General features: G+C 39.8%; 1 protein-coding gene across 5 annotated transcripts in view; it reads left to right on the top strand.

Annotated features, from left to right (window-relative positions):
* CEP85L (centrosomal protein 85 like) overlaps positions 1–18,263 on the top strand; it is a 150,379-nt gene that overhangs the window by 101,629 nt on the left and 30,487 nt on the right. For all 5 annotated transcript variants that reach the window (XM_021294443.2, XM_065056745.1, XM_065056744.1 and 2 more), the window contains one exon: positions 15,497–15,618. In XM_021294443.2, the coding sequence (XP_021150118.2) occupies positions 15,497–15,618 (122 nt within the window). The remainder of the gene's footprint in view (positions 1–15,496; positions 15,619–18,263) is intronic.

Below are 18,263 nucleotides of genomic sequence, written 5' to 3'. Positions count from 1 at the left end.
TGTAAGTCTTGTATCGATGTTGTTTCCCTGACAACAAGCTTGTTTGGGTACGCACTCTCTAATATTTTTCTAGTTCGGTCTAGTGTCACTCCCTTGTGTAACTCACAGGAATTTTGGTGGGGCTCTGAGGAAGATGCCAAAGTGCTGCTCAAGGGATGTGTCAGTCTGACAGGTACAGACAGTATATATGAGCACATTGTTGTACTGTTTGATTCACCCCTGAGTGAATGGGTCCAGAAACCCATGGATATCAGAGAGGAAAAGCTTTTAAAAAGGAATCTGTGTTGGAGGTTCTGGTCAGCTTTATTTTGTTCTGGGGAACAAAAATGTGCAGCTGTTGCTTGTTTGACCTTAAATGGAGATGATCTGGGCTTTCTCCGGTGGGATTACAAATCTGCCACCAGAGCATGTTTCCTCTCATAAATTTATTTAGAGATATGGTTGATGTTTGGGATAATGTCCAAAAAGAGATGTGTTATACTTCAGCATACCAGCTTCTTTATTTAAATAATAATAAGACTTCTATTCACATTGGCAATAATTTCTTGGGCTATTATTATTTTTTTTTGTGCTAATTTTTAAAATTCTAGCTGTAGGCACTGGACACCTGTATAACCTGTGTAATGAGTTTGAATGTCAGTATCTGAATCTGTTGATAATCCATGACTGCGTAGAAGTTTATAATACACAAGTAAAGAAAATCAGCAGTGAGTTTGAGTACTCAGGTTAGTGCATTATTTCATGGTGCTGTTCCAGTTTGCTCTCATACTGCAATTCTCCCTCGACAATTTCACACAGCTAAGGTTCTTCCATTGTACACATTTGCTTTAAAAGTAACCTGAAGAGAAGGGAGAAGTGGATAATCCCACAGATGTGCACTGGTTTGTTTGAGTAGGTGGGACAGAAGAGCAGATTTTGGTATTGAAACTGAACACTAGAATGAGATCTCCCCTTTCTGTAACCAGTATTTTTCTGGCACAATTCTGGATGCTTCATGCAGCGTGTCATTGCTTGCAGCCATCCAAGTATCAGTAAATGTGGCTTATTGTACACTTTTTGCTAATCTCTGAAGGGAATGGACCCAGCTAATGTGTCCTTCAGCTATATTTGTACTGCAGGTCTAATGCAACCTAAAGGGAGATGGGAGTTTTTTATTCCTTCTGAAAATACAGGAAAAGCAATGTTTTCAGCTGTTGTGAACAGCATTCCAGATTTACATCAGATAAGGAGATAACTATTCCAACCTAAATAATTCTATGATTAAGACCTTTAAGATCAAGTCAGACTTTTAATGTAACTCTGCCAAGCCCACCTCAAAGCCATGTCCCTAAGTGCAATGTCTACATGTATTTTAAACACCTCCAGGGATGGTGACTCCACCACTTCCCTGGGCAGCCTGTTCCAATGCCTGACAACCCTTTCTGTGAAGAAGTTTTACCCAATATCCAATCTGAACCTCCCCAGCACAACTTGAGGCCATTTCCTCTCATCACTTGCTACTTGGGAGAAGAGACCAACACCCTCCACGCTACAACCTCCTTTCAGGTAGTTTTAGGCAGCAATAAGGTCTCCCTTCAGTCTCCTTTTCTCCAGACTAAACAACCCCAGTTTCCTCATCTGCTCCTCATAAGACTTGTGCTCCAGACCCCTCACCAGCTTTGTTGCCCTCCTCTGAACTCTCTCCAGCACCTCAATGTCCTTCTTTCAGCGAGGCACCCAAAACTGAACATGGAGATGATCGCTTCCCTAGTCCTGCTGGCCACACTATTGCTGATGCAAGCCTGGATGCTGTTGGCTTTCTTGGCCACTTGGGCACACGCTGGTTCATATTCAGCCAGGTGTCAATCAACACCCCCGGATCCTTTTCCTCCGGGCAGCTTTCCAGCCACTCTTCCTCAGGCCTGTATTGCTGCCTGGGGTTGTGACCCAAAATATTTCTCGTTTTGGGAATGCTGAAGGCTCTGGCAGGACTAGTTGTGTGATTTGTTACTAACCAAAGACGTTTTTGGAAAGGTCAGCTTGAATGTTTTCATTTCAATCGCTGTAACTGGCATGAAATTTTAACTGCTAAAGTAGATCACAGGGCTCAGAAGTGTATAACGCCTGTTTATTGTCTTTGGTGCTTTGTTCCAATGTTAGGAGAGAAGAAGGGGAACAAGAAATTTTGCTTGGCTCTTGCTTGGAAAATCCACAGTGGCCTCCCCATGCCCCTATAGGGAGCACTTATTTCACTTGGAGGCAACACAGCACAGAATGAAATATTTTGCCATAAAATATTGACAGCACAGAATGCTGTGCTTTTTCAAATATCTGGTTGCTTTCATATCAATTAAGTGTACTTTTTTACTAGATTGATGAAAACCAAATAATTGAATAGTACCAGTTAAGTGCAGTGGTGCAAAGTGTCTTCAAAATTGCAGCATGATACAGTACAGGAGGTTTGGTGGTCTCCTTTACAGTGGAAGGTTTTTTATTTCTATGAAATGCTCAGGAGAACTGTATTTTGATGTTTACTGATGTTCTCAATTGGTTAAGCTGAACAATGTGCTTTAGGTGGTGTGCTGAGATGCTTATACCTAAGAAACTGTGTTGAGTGTCTTTGAGATAAACTGTTCTAGGAAGCACAGAGATTAGCTGTGTTATTTGACATGTTATGAGTGATGGATGAGCGGCGGGACAAAGGCATATGAAGGAGAGATAAAGTTGGAAGACTATGTTCCAGTTGCCAAGTGGCGGTACTGGATTATCTCCACTTAAACAGTAACTGCACAATGGAGGGGAAACAGTCGGGGTTTAGATTTAGCTGCTACTTATCTTCAGCTCTAAGTTGTACTAACAGAAGTACATAAACATTGCCCAAGTTGTGAGTGTGTTAGTAGCATTGAGAAGCTGAAGAATTCTCTTGTGCAGAATATTGCAGTGACCACCCTTGTGTAGTGTGGAGTGGGAGCGTGTAGACCAGTAGCCACAAACCTTGCCTCTCCCTGGGATCTTCAGTGAGATCAACATGTCAGACAGTTAAAGGGTTTTCAGGCCAGTCCTCCTTTGAGATGTGTACATATGGCAAATGTGAACCAAAATTACCTTTCTTTCTCTTGGTTGGTGTTACAGAATGGCGTATTTCTTTTCTCTTATTTCTTCTGCTAACTGCCCTGCCTTTTTCTTTCTTTTCTTTTTTTTTTTTTTTTTTGAGTAGCTATAAATAAGCACAATTCCCACGAATCACTAAAGTTTATTTAAATAGAAGAATGTGTTTTACCTCTTCAGAAAATAATTGCTGTTTCACAATTACATATGCAGGAAAAAATTCCTTTATTTTGAAAATAAAATCTTATGTGGCTCCTAGAACTTCAGCATATTAAGATCCCAAACTCTATTATTTGAGAATTTGAGGTACAAAAGCTCATCTTTATTCTACTTCAAATGTGCCAAAATAAAAAAGTTGTTCTACTCCTCTGGCTTAGACAATCTCTGAGTAGCAAGAACAGATTTCCTGATCTTACGAATATTTTCTGACTATGTATTTTGTCACAGGCAGCTGCTTCCTCATGGAAGTTCTGTTGTCACTCACTGGAACGTGGAAACTTTGTCGAGTAGAGTCTTGAAGGTCCTTTTGGCTGTCACTGCCGGGCCACCAAGATGATGTGAAGGAGAGCTTATCTTCCTCCTTTTATGACTTTCTTCTTACAGAAGAAGCTATTTGTTTGCCTCTTTTTGTGGCCTCAAATGAACTGGTCCTGTGGTTTTGAAATAGTCCTTTTTATTGGTTCTATGAGTACTTGGTATAAAAATAGTATTAACATCTCTGTGAATTAGAACATGAAAACAAAGGCAGTTCATTCTGACAGATTAACTTTGCCAGCTTCTATGTGAGCCTTCTTCTGTGTTAAAATACAGTTGCCTAATTCATGTTATATTGGATTACTCTAGTACTAGTTTTAAAAGAAGAGACTAAAATCTCTCCAGACTGCAGTAACTCCTGTGTAGATTAAGAAGTATATAGATCAAGGATATAGTTTTACTAGATTAGTTTAATACATTGTATTAGCTACCACTATGGACAGAGTATGAGCATAGTTGATGAGAGGAAGAGAAAGGAAAAAACGTGTTCAGATATGCTTATAGGGTGCAATAGCTGAAAAGCACACCTGCTTGAGTGTTCATTATGACTTTTTTAGCGCATAGGACTATAAAGTCAAAAGTATGGAGGATCTCCTGACTTCCCTACAGACCACCTGAGCTTCCTGGTGCTTCTTTCCACCTATGGAGGACTTTGCAGATTTCCTTTTGTCTAAAATACCTTTAGTAATGACAGTGTAGAGAGGTGAGTTGTGAATTAGCAAGCCTTTTAAACTTGACTAGTGGATAGAGTTTAGCTTAAAGGAAGTAGCAGTGGCCTGGAATTTGAAAAATGATGACTTTGAATCTCATCTGCATTACCAGAATTGCACGTTTCTTTTGATTATTTTTCAAAGACTGTAAGAAAGCTATTTTGAGCTTTACTCACAGAGGAACTAGGTGAAGAGGTATACATACAGCTTTGAACTAGTTATTATTGAACCATCTTTTAGTTCTTTACAAATGTTTGGTATTATTGATGCACTATTAGGGAGTGTACAAGCAAGGGTTTGCTGCAGATGCCCGTAGCAGAGTGGCTCATCACGATGCTGGGAATAATTTTCCTCTCTCATTCTCTCAGTATTTGACACAAAAGGGAGTCTCCAGCTGGAGCATCAGGAGGCCTTCCTCTGTATGTGCGACGTTTTCCAGCATGATGAAAAGTAGATTCAGATCCTCTCAAACAGAAGATACAGCTTCGTCTCTGTATTGGCTCCAAGGATGTTAGGGATGGATAAGAACCTTTTTTTTCTTTTAAATTCAATCAAAAACTTAATTCAAGAGGTTTATTTTTCTTATTTTGTTTACAAATGGTTTCCACACTAGCTGTGTTTTGGTGCTCTTTACAGAGCCTTGAGCAAATTGTCTTTTCTCCGTTTCCTTCCCGTAGAATGAGAATTATAAGGATACTTCATTTTTCAAGATACTTAGAGACCTGCAAGTGACAAGTACAAATTGCGGGTGGTGGAAGTGATATTTGTGTTTTAGTGTGAACTCTTCCCGTGCTTTCTGCTTATATTAAGAAGGTGCTGGGGCTCCCCCCACCTTTATCTCCCAAAGAAGGCAACACCTTCACACACTGACACGGATGTGCAAACGCACACTTACATCATCCTGCTACTTTTGTTAGAGACAAGTGCGTTTCAAGTACCCCTCATAAACTCAAGTGGGAAAGGTTCGTAATCTGGATTGAAGCCAAACAGTTTAAATATCCGTCACTTACTCCACACACAAGTTGTGTGACTACCTTCCATGCTTGTGTGGTTCCCAGTTTCCCAGGCAGTCTGGTGTTAAACTGGTGGCATTTCTTCTGTCAGTGACGCAGAAGTTTCAGGACAGAGTTTTCAAATGTTTGCCTTGTGAGATTCTAGGACTTGATTTGTGAGAGGCACCAAGCCTCTGCAATTCCCTCTGAAATTTAGAAAATCATGCAGGTACATGGTGTCTCCATGTGAGGTTTGTTTGTTTGTTTTTTGTTTTATTTTGTTTTGTTTTTTTTCCAAATTCTGGGGAAAGTGGCTGAGTAATTGTTGTTTATGTGATGTATGTGATGCTGTACAGGGTTGGTGGTAGAATCCCCCCCTGAAGCAATAGAAATCTTTTCACTTGCTGTCCTGCATGGTTTGCTGGCTGAAACACAGCTAGCTCCTCCAAGGAAGAATTCCTGCAGTGGGGTCAGAAAACATGAGTATGCCTCTAATTTTTCCATCTGCTTAAGTTTTTCAAGGTAGTCACCAACACACATAAATGAGGACTGTACCCATGTTGTGCAGAGCTCTGACATCCATATTATTAACCCCGTGTGAGGCTGGGTTTGTCGGGAACTTGTTTTTGTCTCCAATTCCCAGTACGGTGATTTTACTAAATCCCTCACTTGCTGCTTTTTATAGAATATCCTTGTCTTTTTAAAATCTGTGTTAGTGGTAATAAGAGCTGGAGAAGAACAAAGTGAGGGTTGCAGGGCATTCTTACTTGCAGGGCATTTTTACGTCGGCTTATCAGCCTAAAAGGGAGTGGAAAACAGTGCATTACCTAATCATTCCTTCCCCGTGTGCTATCAGTTATAACGTGTACAGAAGTTGAACCTGCAAAACTTGAAATGCACAGGTTCTGGTAGTTTGGCCAGACTCCATCTCCATTCTGTCTTCAAATGTCCGTGGAGACCAGTTCTGGATTGCCATTTATAAAGTATGCTTTTGTAAGTTTGTTGTCGTATAAATATTTTGAATGTTTCTGCTTTATTTTTGTGGGCGATTTTTGTGTTTAACTTCAGTTAAGTGTGGTGAATATTACACTCAGGGCTCATGTTTCTTTTAAAGTCATTAAAGCTAAAACAAACTGAATGCAGAAGGAGAGGCTCAGTGTTTTGGTTCAGGGACCAACACCCTTCACAGGCTCTAAAGAGCTTCTGTCTGAAAAATTGGGACCCTTGATAAAGAATTTGCAGAGCATCAGTTTTCCCCAAATGTATGATTCTGCTTCACATTAAATTCAGAGGACTTACTTGTCTTCTTCTATGTTTTTGTGTTTTGTTAAGAGAATCTGATGCTTATTAGGTTCTTTTAAATTTTCTTTTACAATCACTGGACAGCAAGTAAACATTCATTTTTCTTTCCCTTCTCATATTCTCCCAAGTTGGACTCCCTTTTATTACCCTAGTGTTACAGAAGGGCTCGTGTTGGTGTCTGTTCCAGACTGGTGGCACCTTTGCTGCCTGGCAAAAAATAGGTGCCTTTTTGCTTGCTTTCTAGGTCACTTTTTGCATCTACTCTTTTGGCTGTGTGCAGGAGTAATACGTAATGAATGAGCAATCAACACAAGCCCTTAATAAACAAGTATTTGTACATATTAGCAGTGTACATTTAACATAAAGATTTTTATAAAATATTAGAATTCTGTTGAGGATGCCCGAGTGCAAGTGACTGAGAGATTTTCGTTTTAGGGGTGCTTCCATTCATGGTTGATTTGTGATTTATTTTGGCTTCCCAATTATTCATGTTTTCTAATCTTTCTGTCTTACTTGTATAGTTCATAAAATTTCTTAGTGTATATCCTACATTTCTGCAGCACTTAAAATAATTGTCCTTTTTATGGGCTTTGAAAAACTGTAGTCACTTTTTGGTCACGTTACTTTTCCTTGTGGAAGCTCCCTTTCATCTCCAGGTTTCTTGTTTGTTTGTTTGTTTGTTTTTTCTTTTTAGTAAAGAACATTTGAATTTTAATGTAATTGAAAGATAAAATGAACACTTAATAAAAGAAGTGCTTCTATACTTAGGAAAGACCCAATTGTTATCAGTGGAAAATTCCAGGCACTGTTGCTTTTAACGTCATATGAAGTGGCACCTAGAAGTGTGTTGTGTTCATACCATTTGCCAGAATAGAATTGGAAAGGATTTCTGACAAAAATAATATTGGTGTTGCCTGGAGTATAAAGGAACGTTATAACAGCACATAAAAGCAAGAGAAGTGTGATCGTTCATGGGGAGATAAGCAGAAGAGGGTATATAATCTCGTGTGCAGCTCTGGGTGTGCCCGTGTCACACTTGAAGGCAGTGGCTGAAGGTGGCAGAGATGAGAGGGTCCTGGAGGACTGCTGGGTGGCTTCAGCCTCTTGTCATGAGGCTGTCCTTGCCTCACACGGTGACACCGTGCATCTGCAGGCATCTTGCAAAGTCTTTTCAGAGACTTCTTACTTTGTTGTTTGAGACTTTTGCAGGAAGTCATCAGGGGTGCCAGAGGGAACGCAACCTTGCCAGTTAAGCAGTGGGCAGCATTTCAGTTCACTTGCCTTACAAATCCCCTGTTATACTCCTGTTTTGTTCAGTAACCCTGCTGGATGCAGTTTCTGGGCACAGATCTGTCACACATACATACTCAGACTGGGATTGTGCTGCTGGTCCTGTGTGTGCTCTCATAATTCAGGTAACCAGCACAGGACTATTTTGAAAGATAAAGTGCAGGAGGCTCTTTATTGCTTGGGGTTTGTTTGTTTGTTTGTTTTGTTTTTTTTTTTCTCTTACGCCACCTTCATGTGGAAGTTCCTTTTCTCAAACTGATTGCATATCTAAATATCAAGTCTTGACAGGTAACTTGACAGTGTCACAGCAAATCCATAGCAGTATTTTTTTCAGAAGCTTAGAAGATTTTCAGTCCACAGGCTGGTACTCTTGGAAGGCTGGGCACTGTCTGGAGTTGAGATAATTCAGCTTGTGGTTGCGTGTTCGTACTAATCCATTACAAAGCTGTGCCGCTGCAAAATGTGTCATCTCGTACACTGCTTTTCCACTTAACAGTGTGTGCCAGCACTAGATTTCACATGGCCTTGTGCAATGAATCTGATAGGAGCCTGACCTCAATACGAATAACCTTCGTGTGTATGGAATGGAGGGAGAATGTAGGACCAGGGCTGTCAGGAGGGAGCTGAAAGGAATGAATGTTGGAAGTGGTGAGCAAGGGCAGGAGAACAGGCACTCTCCCTTTGATAACAGTATAAATTTGTGCCAGGTTTAAGTGACCATGCAGTTGCCATCAAACCCCTATAACTATGCCATCAGTAGCAGAAGTCTGTGGTTTTTTATTTGTTTTTTTCCCCCCATGGTGAATAGCAATACCTGACCTTAGCATTTGTTTTCTCTCATCTCTCTTAGTATCCCAGCAACAACATACTTGCTATGCTTTCCTCTTAGTTCATTTGTAAGCTATTGTGGTAAGGGATCGCATCTTCCTCTCTTGCTGTGGTTATCAAGACCTGACCTTGATAAAATTCAGAAACCTCAGCTGCACTATAAACAATGTTGGAGAAGAAGTAACTGTACGAATAACAGTAACTTGTAGGACAGTCAGATTCCCTTCTGGCTTATGTGAGTCAAGTCCATGAGAGCTCTAATAAAGCATGTAATGCTTTGTGTGCATTGGGTATTTTATTTGTGAAGGAGGCTTCAACAAACATTCTTGAAAAAAGTTTAATGGCTAGAGGGAGTGCTGCTTTTTGGAGGGACTTTAATGCTATTACTGCTTATTCTTTTTGAAAGTTTCCACTTTCTAAAAGGTACAATGATAGTGATGTTGTGTATAAATAGCCAGCATTAGCATTTTAATTTTTTATTGAAAAAGCTTTAAAAAGTCATACAACAGATGCAATAATGTGGTTCCATCTGACTGAAGGGAGGCATGTTGGCTTCCCCTTGCAGAGAAGAACAACTCATTATGCTAATTTTAAACGCTTGCTGCAAAGAGGAGAAGGAGCGAGTTAGTGCACTAGCAAAGGCCTTACTGTGCTTGCTTTGTAAATCCCTCTGAGATAGGGCAACGCCAAAGTGAATGGGTCTGGTTCTCTAATGGCAAAAAAAAAAACCAAGCCAAAACAAAACGCTGAAAATGGGATGGGAAATTGTCCTTTTTTTTTGGTTGTCAGTTTTTAGATTCCAAATTACCAACACGACTTTAGACTGCTGCAAACTAAGATAATAATTAGTGCATCTGTCATGCTGGCTGCTTATTCTGTAGAAATCCTTAGTGTAGCATCCATGTAATTCAACTATGGCTATGTATTTTTAAGGTAAGCCCTTTCTTAAATGAGTGTTGATCTTGTTTTTCAAGTTTATGTGACTGGACCCTAGTTGTGATTCTCCTCTCAGCATTGAATAGTCATTTCTATCCCTAGTCACGTGTATTTGTTCCCAGCATAATTTAACCCTAAGAAGTCGTCCTGATGTATCATCAAGTAAGGACTGACTAACCCTTTACATCCTAAAATTTATTCAGTGTTAATCTTAAACAAATTCAAATTTTATGAGATTCTTTCAGTACTTTCTCCCTTTTTTTAGTTTGTTTGTGTGTTGCTTTTCTTTTGTTTGGTTTTGTCTCCTGATACTTTTAGCCCAGATAGTCATATCTCAATTTTCATTCCGTCAAACTTGGACTCTCAGCCTAGGAAACAAAGCATTTGCTGGCTGATTTCTTGTCTCTTCAGCCTTTGTGGTATTTAGCTCTTTGCTCATAAATCGCTTCTTCTAAGCTCGTTAATCATTAGTTGCTCTTCTTTGAACATGTTCTACAGTTTCAGTGACTTTCTGGTAGTATGATGCCCAGAACTGAACATATTCTTCCAGCTGGGTTTATGCCAGAGCTGTTTAAAGACACTGTCTTACTCCTTCCCTCACCTCCATTCTCTGTGACCTGATGTATCATATATAGGCAATCCTGAGTTGCATTAAGCTGATTTTCAGGCAGGTTAAGTTGTGAACTCCTGTCAAAGTAATTCTTCTATTAGTTGTGGCTTCTCTTATATTACTTACTTTGCAGTTGCATTTCTATATAAAGAATGTGTCTGCATTTTTTTTTCCAAGCCTTATTGATTTTTAAAATTTCTTCTTTTTTTCTTTTTAATGTGCTGGATTTCATCACTTGCTGTTGGCCTTGCTAACCTCTCTACAACACATTTCTCACAATTTAATGATGTTTTAATTTTGATTTTAATTATGTGCTCTTCCTCTTTAAAAATTCCCCAAAGAACACCACATGTATCATGGCTGAAATAAGGGTGCAAGGGCACAATTGGATGTTCTCTCCCCCATGACTGCTGGAGATGTGTAAAACTATAGCAAAATGTGATACAGCCTAGGTGTTGCTGCCAAGAACTGTAGGGATTATATCCTGCTGAGCAGAAACACTCTCTCCCCTAAAAGGCAAAGATGGAGCAGAGTAAGTAGGTGGTGGTGAAATATAGACACCTCAAGTCAGGATTTCTTGAATCAGCCTTGTTTTTACCCATCTGGGAATCTGTTACAATGCTTCTTCATGGCTGTTCTTTCTAGCGCACTTGAGCAAGGCACAGCCTCTTTCAATATAAATGATTACTTGCAGTGCTTTGAAGTGACTTAAAATTATGGCCTGATCCATGGTTGCAGCCCCCTCTCTTTTCCTGCATGGGAGCCACTAGCCTTGTTGTGTTTTTGTGGCAAGTAGATGGATGATCTTGTGGGATTGTTTGAATTTGAGGAGCTGTTGTGAGCCAAACCACTTGCCCTTATGTTAGGAAGAAATCTGTTTGGGGAGGAGGGGGTGGGTAAATTCTTCATTTCTTACCCATGGTGGGGAACAGTTGCAGAGCTTGTTTGTGGCTGCTGCTCTGCCTTTACACATCTAATCCTTTTCCAGTCACAGGGGAGTGAAGAGCAAGAGGCATCCCTGTGATAATAGTTCATTTGGGCTTGCTTAGCTGCCACAGCCACCTCTTCTCTTTCCCTGTCACCCAGGGAGGTAGGAGGGCAAGTCCCCTGTCCCTGGGGACACTCCAATTTGTTTCCTCCACTGTCAGTCCAACCAAAGTAACTGTTTGTGCTCCTACTGACGTTGGTTGTACCAATTCTTTGCCTTGGATTAGCTGTGGATACAAGGATTTCTCCTGAGTAATAAATGCCTGTAAAATGTAGGGAGAGAAAAGTGAGACCTATGGGGAGGGGGTTTATGGTAGCACGGGGCAGTGCAAGCAGTTGGCCTAAAGGGATCGTTCACTTGGTGTAACTTTCGGTGCTCTGCTGTTAGTAATGGGCTATGAAGACTTTACAGTTGTAGTATAGACAGTGCTAAATTATTTAAACTGCAACTTTCAGAAAAGAAAAAAAATCATTAAAATCCATTGCTTTTTTGAGATTAGCTGTCATTTAAATGTTTTTTGGAGTCCACCTTTTCTTTGCAATACAGCATGTTACATAGAATGCCGTGCCGCTCTGTGTGCTGAGACACTGGAGGGCTTCTGGGAGAAACTACGAGCATGTTTGGAAAAGATAATTTTAATTAGCACAATTAAAACCACAGCCGTTATTGGCCTAAGTTATCCAAATGTTGTTACCCTCTAGTCCAGAGAAAAATTATTTTCCCACTGTTAAGAAACATGATGGTATCAGTCAGCAATGCGTGTTCCAGTAATAAATATTTGCATATGGGCTAGTACAGCAAAGGTTTTATATTTTGGTTTTTTTTCCCAGCAGCTAGCTGTGCCTCAGCAGTGACTTGAAGGCTTGCCAGGTCATGAAAGTCAAGGCCAAGCCCTTGTCAAGAAACAAGCTAGTGAGGACCTTTGGGCGCCAGGGCGCAAGGGATACAGTTTGAACTGAACAGATGTTCGGTCCAAGGCTGATATTTGGAAGAGCTGCCAGGTGACAAAAATAGTTGTATTTTCTAGGGCAGATGGAAAAGAATGCTGTGTGTTTCAGGCTGGTGTTTTATTTTGTAGATGTGGAGGATTCAAGTTGAGGGCTTGGAGTTGTGGATGGCTTTCCGTATGTGAGTCCTAAAAGTGTATCTTGCTCTCACTATTTGGTTTGATGTCCTTAGGAGACAAAATGCTCAAATGTAGTGGACCACCTGTGTGTTGCCACACCATTCAAAGCAGCTAGAAAGCTGTTTGGAGTAGTCAACACCATGTGTTCATAAATGAGTCAAGTGTCTTGTTATTCTGGGCAGTGCTAAGAAGTATTTTTAGCATTTTTTTTTTTTACTTGGCTGAAACACAATATCAGAAACAGAAATATTTGTTGTTGTTTTTGTCTGCTCAGAGTGGCAAATTGAGGCATACAGTTAGAATACAAAATAATATTTTACTTGTTGTTATATATGTAAATACAGCAGCTCTATACTCCGCAAGATTATAGATATATTCCAAAGCCAAGAAGCATCTTGGTCAGTCAGCTAAGGAGGCCTTATATATTAGACTTTTTAAAAAACAAATCTGATCACTGCTGTTAACATCTAATTGACAAAATATTACTCTGTTCTTAACTTTGCAAAACTTATTGCCTTGCTGTTTAGCAGCCTTAATGTTTGATTGACTTCTTGTATAGTCACTTATTGTACAAAGGTTGAAGGGTTTCTTTCTAATTTTAGTCCAAACTATGAAGTTTGGAAAGGTGCTGATTGAAGTAATGGACTTGCTTTGAATAATTTTGCTAGAGAAACCACTGGTGGCTTCCAAAACATTTTCAGTTAATATGAATTCACATTTAAATAGTTGTCTTTAATATCTTAATTTTTATAGCTCAGTCTTAAAGAAAAAGTTCACCTTGCTCAATAATGGGTTGGTTTGGCTTTATAAAGCCATATATTACCTGTTTATCATGTCAAACTCTTACAGGTTTTTTCTTTTGGGTACAGGTGGAATTTCTGTCTTTGAATACTAAAGATCTAATCCCAACTGCATTAAGGACTATTTCTTTCTCTTTTTTTTTTTTGACTGTAGTGTAATGGTATTGAGGAGGATATAGAAAAGCATTCAGCAGCCTAGTGGGAGAAGTGAAGGAAAAAATTTCATGACACAAAGTACAGTGATAGTTCCTGATGTTGTCGCTTTATACTGCGTGACATGGCATGTGTGACTAAGAGAGTCTTCCAGTGAAATAGTTTTGTGCTGGAGCCTGTTAATTCAGCCAGTCACATGGATAACTGTAATACAGAACAATATGTGACAATCCTAAGGTATTCTGTAAGCACCAAAGATGACTTTGAAGCTGTCTGGTCTGGATTGACCCAGGCAAAATTAATTTTAGATTCATTGATTCTTACAGGCTCTGCACATGTATTACTTACAGGAAGAATCGTGGCTTGGTATCTTTCCTAAGTTTTATCAGAGTACTGCTCAAGCAAAAAAAAAAAAAAGGCCAAGGTGATATCACTAGTTTAGGGTTTTTTTTAATGCTAATATTGATCATTGTGTGTGAAAAATGAAGCAAGACAACTGTTAAATCGATTGCAAATGTTAGGAAATGGGTGGTAGATCTTAATCCAAGCAGCACTTAGCTTTGCCGTTCCTTGCTTCCCAGCAGCGCGCGGTGCCATCTGTGACAGAACTTCCTTGAACGAGTGTAGATTTAATGGACTGACTTCCTAGAAATTGCAGATGTGGCATGTTTTATTCCCACAAATGTTTCAAACCTAGAATATGCTTTAGTAAGCAGTTGTAGGAGGCACTTTGAGAAAATTCGAGAAAATTTTCAAATGTTTCCTGTTTTTTTTTATTGCCTGTGGGGTGTTATTGTGGATGAACATAGGACAAGAAACATTAACCATAGCCATAAATCAGTGAACCATTTTAAGGTAAAATTTGATTTTCATATTACTTCACATTTTACTTTTTTCCTCAAAGAACACTGGTTATCCAGTCATTAAAGCCTGGATGGGAAAAAATACTTTATCAGTTTACAGAAGAGAGCACAGCTGTCAGGAGTTGGTTCCTGACTTTAGCACAGCATGGTATGGGGATTTAGGCAACGAAATCTCTCCATTCAGTGTTAGAATTTAAAGTAAAGCAGTTGTTTACCTCGTTTTAATTGTTCATGATATGTCTTGGTCTTAATACCGTTTATTGTAATTTCAAATGAAATCTGAAACGTTTCAGAGTGACACATGTAAAAATATCCTAAAATCTATTTAAACCTAGAAAAAAAAAAGCCATATTTTCACTCTTTTCTTTCCTTCTACTCTTTTCCAAAGACATAAAAAGGCAACATAGCCCAGGATGCCTCCCAAATAATAAAAGGGAAATGTTTTTTTTTTCAGTGTTTTAAAAAACTGGTGGAAGCTTAGATGATACCTCATGGCAGACGATGCTGAGATCCCTCAGTCTGATCACAAAAGTTAAAACTTCCCTTATGTGAATTCCTGATGCAAATACTTGTAATGTTTTTTCTATTCTGAGTATAAAAATGTCTTGATAAAACATCCCAGTTAGGTGTTTACTTTTCTTCCAAACTGTAATGTTGTTGGTTTTCATATTTAGTTCAACCATCATCCTCAGTTTGTTGTGAGACACAGCCTGGCTTTTGTGAAGATGAAAGGAAAGCCTGAAACGTGTTGTTTGTGAAATGTATTATTGGAAACAGTTTGAATTTACCCAGAGTTATATTTCCATATTCTGTCTTTTAGGTAGGCATAAATCTAGGGGAGTTTCTCTGAATGCTAAAGTTACAGGTGGGAGTCAATCAAGTGAAAAGATTGGTAACTGTTATCTGCAGTTATCAGCAGGTCCAAAGCTATTAAGCTATCTCGTTTGTAGTGCTACAGGATTGCAGCAGGATATGAACATTTCTTCATGTTTGTCTTAATTCAATACTTAAATTCTAAATGACCTTTTCATTTCAAACTTTCAGAGCTATGAATTCTTTAGTAGAGAAATGATAAAATAATTTCTAAATCACTGACACTTGTGACTCAAGTTTGTTTCAAGAAACTTGTTTATAAATCCAATTGTTCCAAATAAAACAAGCCTGAGTTAAACTGGAAAACTATGGTTAGGTTTCTGAAACAACAAACTACTAAATATCCTCCTAGATATTAAGGTATTTACTGTTTTGGAGGCTAATTCTACAATTATTTTATGCAGGTTCCGACAGGAACATCTCGTCAAAGTTACCCAACTACCAGCTATCAGGACTTCAGCAACTGGGAATCTCTAATGAAAATTAAAGAGGGGCTGCTAAGACAGAAAGAGATTGTGATCGATCGGTGAGTAGCCTGCTTCTGCTGCATTGGTTAGGCTCGATGAGGTAAAAGCTATGATGTAGAACTTTCAGGAGAGCTGCTTACTCAGTGAAATTTTCAGATTCCAGTCCGGAAAATATTTATGCACAAATAATGGGAGCTAATCCTTGCTAGGAGAGAAGGCTGGTAGCTGGCTAAAAGTCTTCTACAGAGTTGGAAATTTATTTCCGGGTTTAATGCCTCTGCAATGGAAAAGGGAGACTGAGACCGACAGCCAGTTCTGCTTTCAGCTTCACCATCTTCACATCTTACCAGTCTGGGGAGGTCATGTCAGAGATCTTTCTGCTTGTACAGGTCTTGGAATGAAAGACAAAAAATGGTAAACTGCACTGATTTTCCACGACAAGTATAGTAATGCAATGTATTTGAAGCCACTTGATCATGCATTTGAGAAATTTGCCTTTGCAGTAACATTCAGTGGTAAAATCCTATGCAAATGCTCATGAATATTATTTGGATAATAAAATATTAAAACCAGGATCTACATGTCAGTAAATACATCACTTCTTATTAAAATTGCTATCAATCTGAAATGGGCCTTGGCAGCAACTCACTGCTGTGAAGTTTCTAGTATATCTGAAGTAATTACTGGAGTTCTTGTTGTTTGGATAAAATGAAGGCTTAATGAGGAAAATGTGCTTTTAATAAAGGGCTCAAACTTAATGAAGCTCAAGCTAAATTATTAGATGTCATCGGGAGCTGCAGAGCTTGGATGTAGGACATTTAAGAAGGGCATTTTTATATTTGACCTAATTATCATTTGGCTTAGTCTTTGTTTTAATAATAAACTCTTGGCTCTTGGTTGAAAGAGGAGTGGTTGTTCTGATCTTGAAATAGTTGTGCCCTCTTATTGATAGTTTGCTCCACAGCATGAGGAGAGCGTGTAAAGCAGGTGTGTGTTGATAACAGTAATGTCAGGCATCCATTGTGAATGTTTTTATATTTCATCTAGCAGTTCCTTTCTTTTCATGGCTGGAGATAGACAACTCGGGCATTATTTACTTAGGGACCAGGAGAATCATGCTTGTGCATGTTCTGTTCCTTTCTCTGTTGCAACAGAGCAAGGAATTGCAGTGGTTTAAGATGAAAATGTTTGTCCTCTAGCAATCTGGCCAGTACCTCTGCTGATACTGTGGTGGTTACAGAATCACAGAATGGTTGGGGTTGGAAAGGACCTCTGGAGATCATCTAGTCCAACCCACCTGCTAAAGCAGGTTCACCCAGAGCAGATCACACAAGAATGTGTCCAGGTGGGTCTTGAATGTCTCCAGAGGAGGAGACTCCACAAGCTCTCTGGGCAGCCTGTTCCAGTGCTCTGGCACCCTCAAAGTAAAGAAATCTCTCCTCATATTCAGGTGGAACCTCCTGTGCTTCAGTCTGTGCCAGTTGCCCCTCATCCTATTGTTGGGCACCACTGAGAAGAGTCTGGTCCCATCCTGTTGACATCTACCCTTGAGATATTTATAAACATTGATGAGATCCCCTCTCAGCCTTCTCTTTTCCAGGGTGAACAGACCCAGCTCTCAGTCTCTCTTCATAGGAAAAGTGCTCCAGTCCCCTAATGATCTTTGTAGCCCACTGCAGGACTTCCTCCAGTAATCCCTTGTCCTTCTTAAACTGGGGAGCCCAGAACTGGATGCAGTACTCCAGGTACAGCCTCACCAGAGCAGAGTAGAGGGGGAAGAGAGCCTCCCTCAACCTGCTGGTGATGAAGGTCAGCATCAGCTTCCCCAGTTGGTGGCATGTGAAGGTGTGTTTACCTGCCCCTGCAGCTGACGGAGGAGTGTAAAGTTACGAACTGCAGCAGCCGAGGCACAGACACACCATCCCACTCTGCCAGCTCTGCTGTAGAGGTAGTGATCTCCCAAGGGAATAATCACTTAAAACTGAAATATTCTGAACTGTTGCTTAATCTCCTCTGTCGGAGCCTTTTAATCAGCTGCTTAAAAGCTGTCTAAATTACAGGTTGTTTTTTTTTCAGGCTTGCTGTACCAGTAGTGATGCTGCATAACCTGCGGCCCACCTCTCGGGGCCCAAGCTGTCAGCAGCATTTGTCAGCACATTGCCCACAATGGCTGGGGCTGTCTGCGGTGCCTCTGCTGAGCGTGTCATCCTCTGCGCTCGCCGTGGAGGCTTGTTATACAATGGCAACTAAAGAGGCAGTTCACACTATTCTTCTCACACTGGAAATATGTTTACAGTCGAGGGTGAAGTTTCTGAAGTGACTGTAATCTGCTCGCTTGCTGACATTACTTAATACTGTCCATGTTGAGGAAGAAAAGCTATTTCTTGATATCCAGTGGCAGTGTGCTGTTTCCTTTTTTGTACAAGTCATACTTTTGTGCAGCTTAGTGAGAACAGTTCTCTCTGGATTTCTGACCAGAAGTCAGTTGATATGATTCCTTTTCATTCAACTGAAAAGGCAAAATATGCTTTGGAAGCTACTGAAGGGAAACAAAAGACCACTTAGTGATGTTACAGTCATTTCCTTTACGTAGACACTTTGTGTTACAGTTAAGAATGGTGTAAATTATAATAATGCAGTATAATAATACATCACAGAAAAGGCTTTTTTTTGAATGTTGAACCTCCATTTGGGCAAAATATTT

The sequence above is a fragment of the Columba livia genome, chromosome 3 (assembly GCF_036013475.1).
Source record: "Columba livia isolate bColLiv1 breed racing homer chromosome 3, bColLiv1.pat.W.v2, whole genome shotgun sequence".
In the NCBI taxonomy this organism is placed as follows: Eukaryota; Metazoa; Chordata; class Aves; order Columbiformes; family Columbidae; genus Columba; species Columba livia.
Note: the sequence above shows the minus strand (reverse complement) of the source record. Positions and strands in the feature narration are given on the sequence as shown.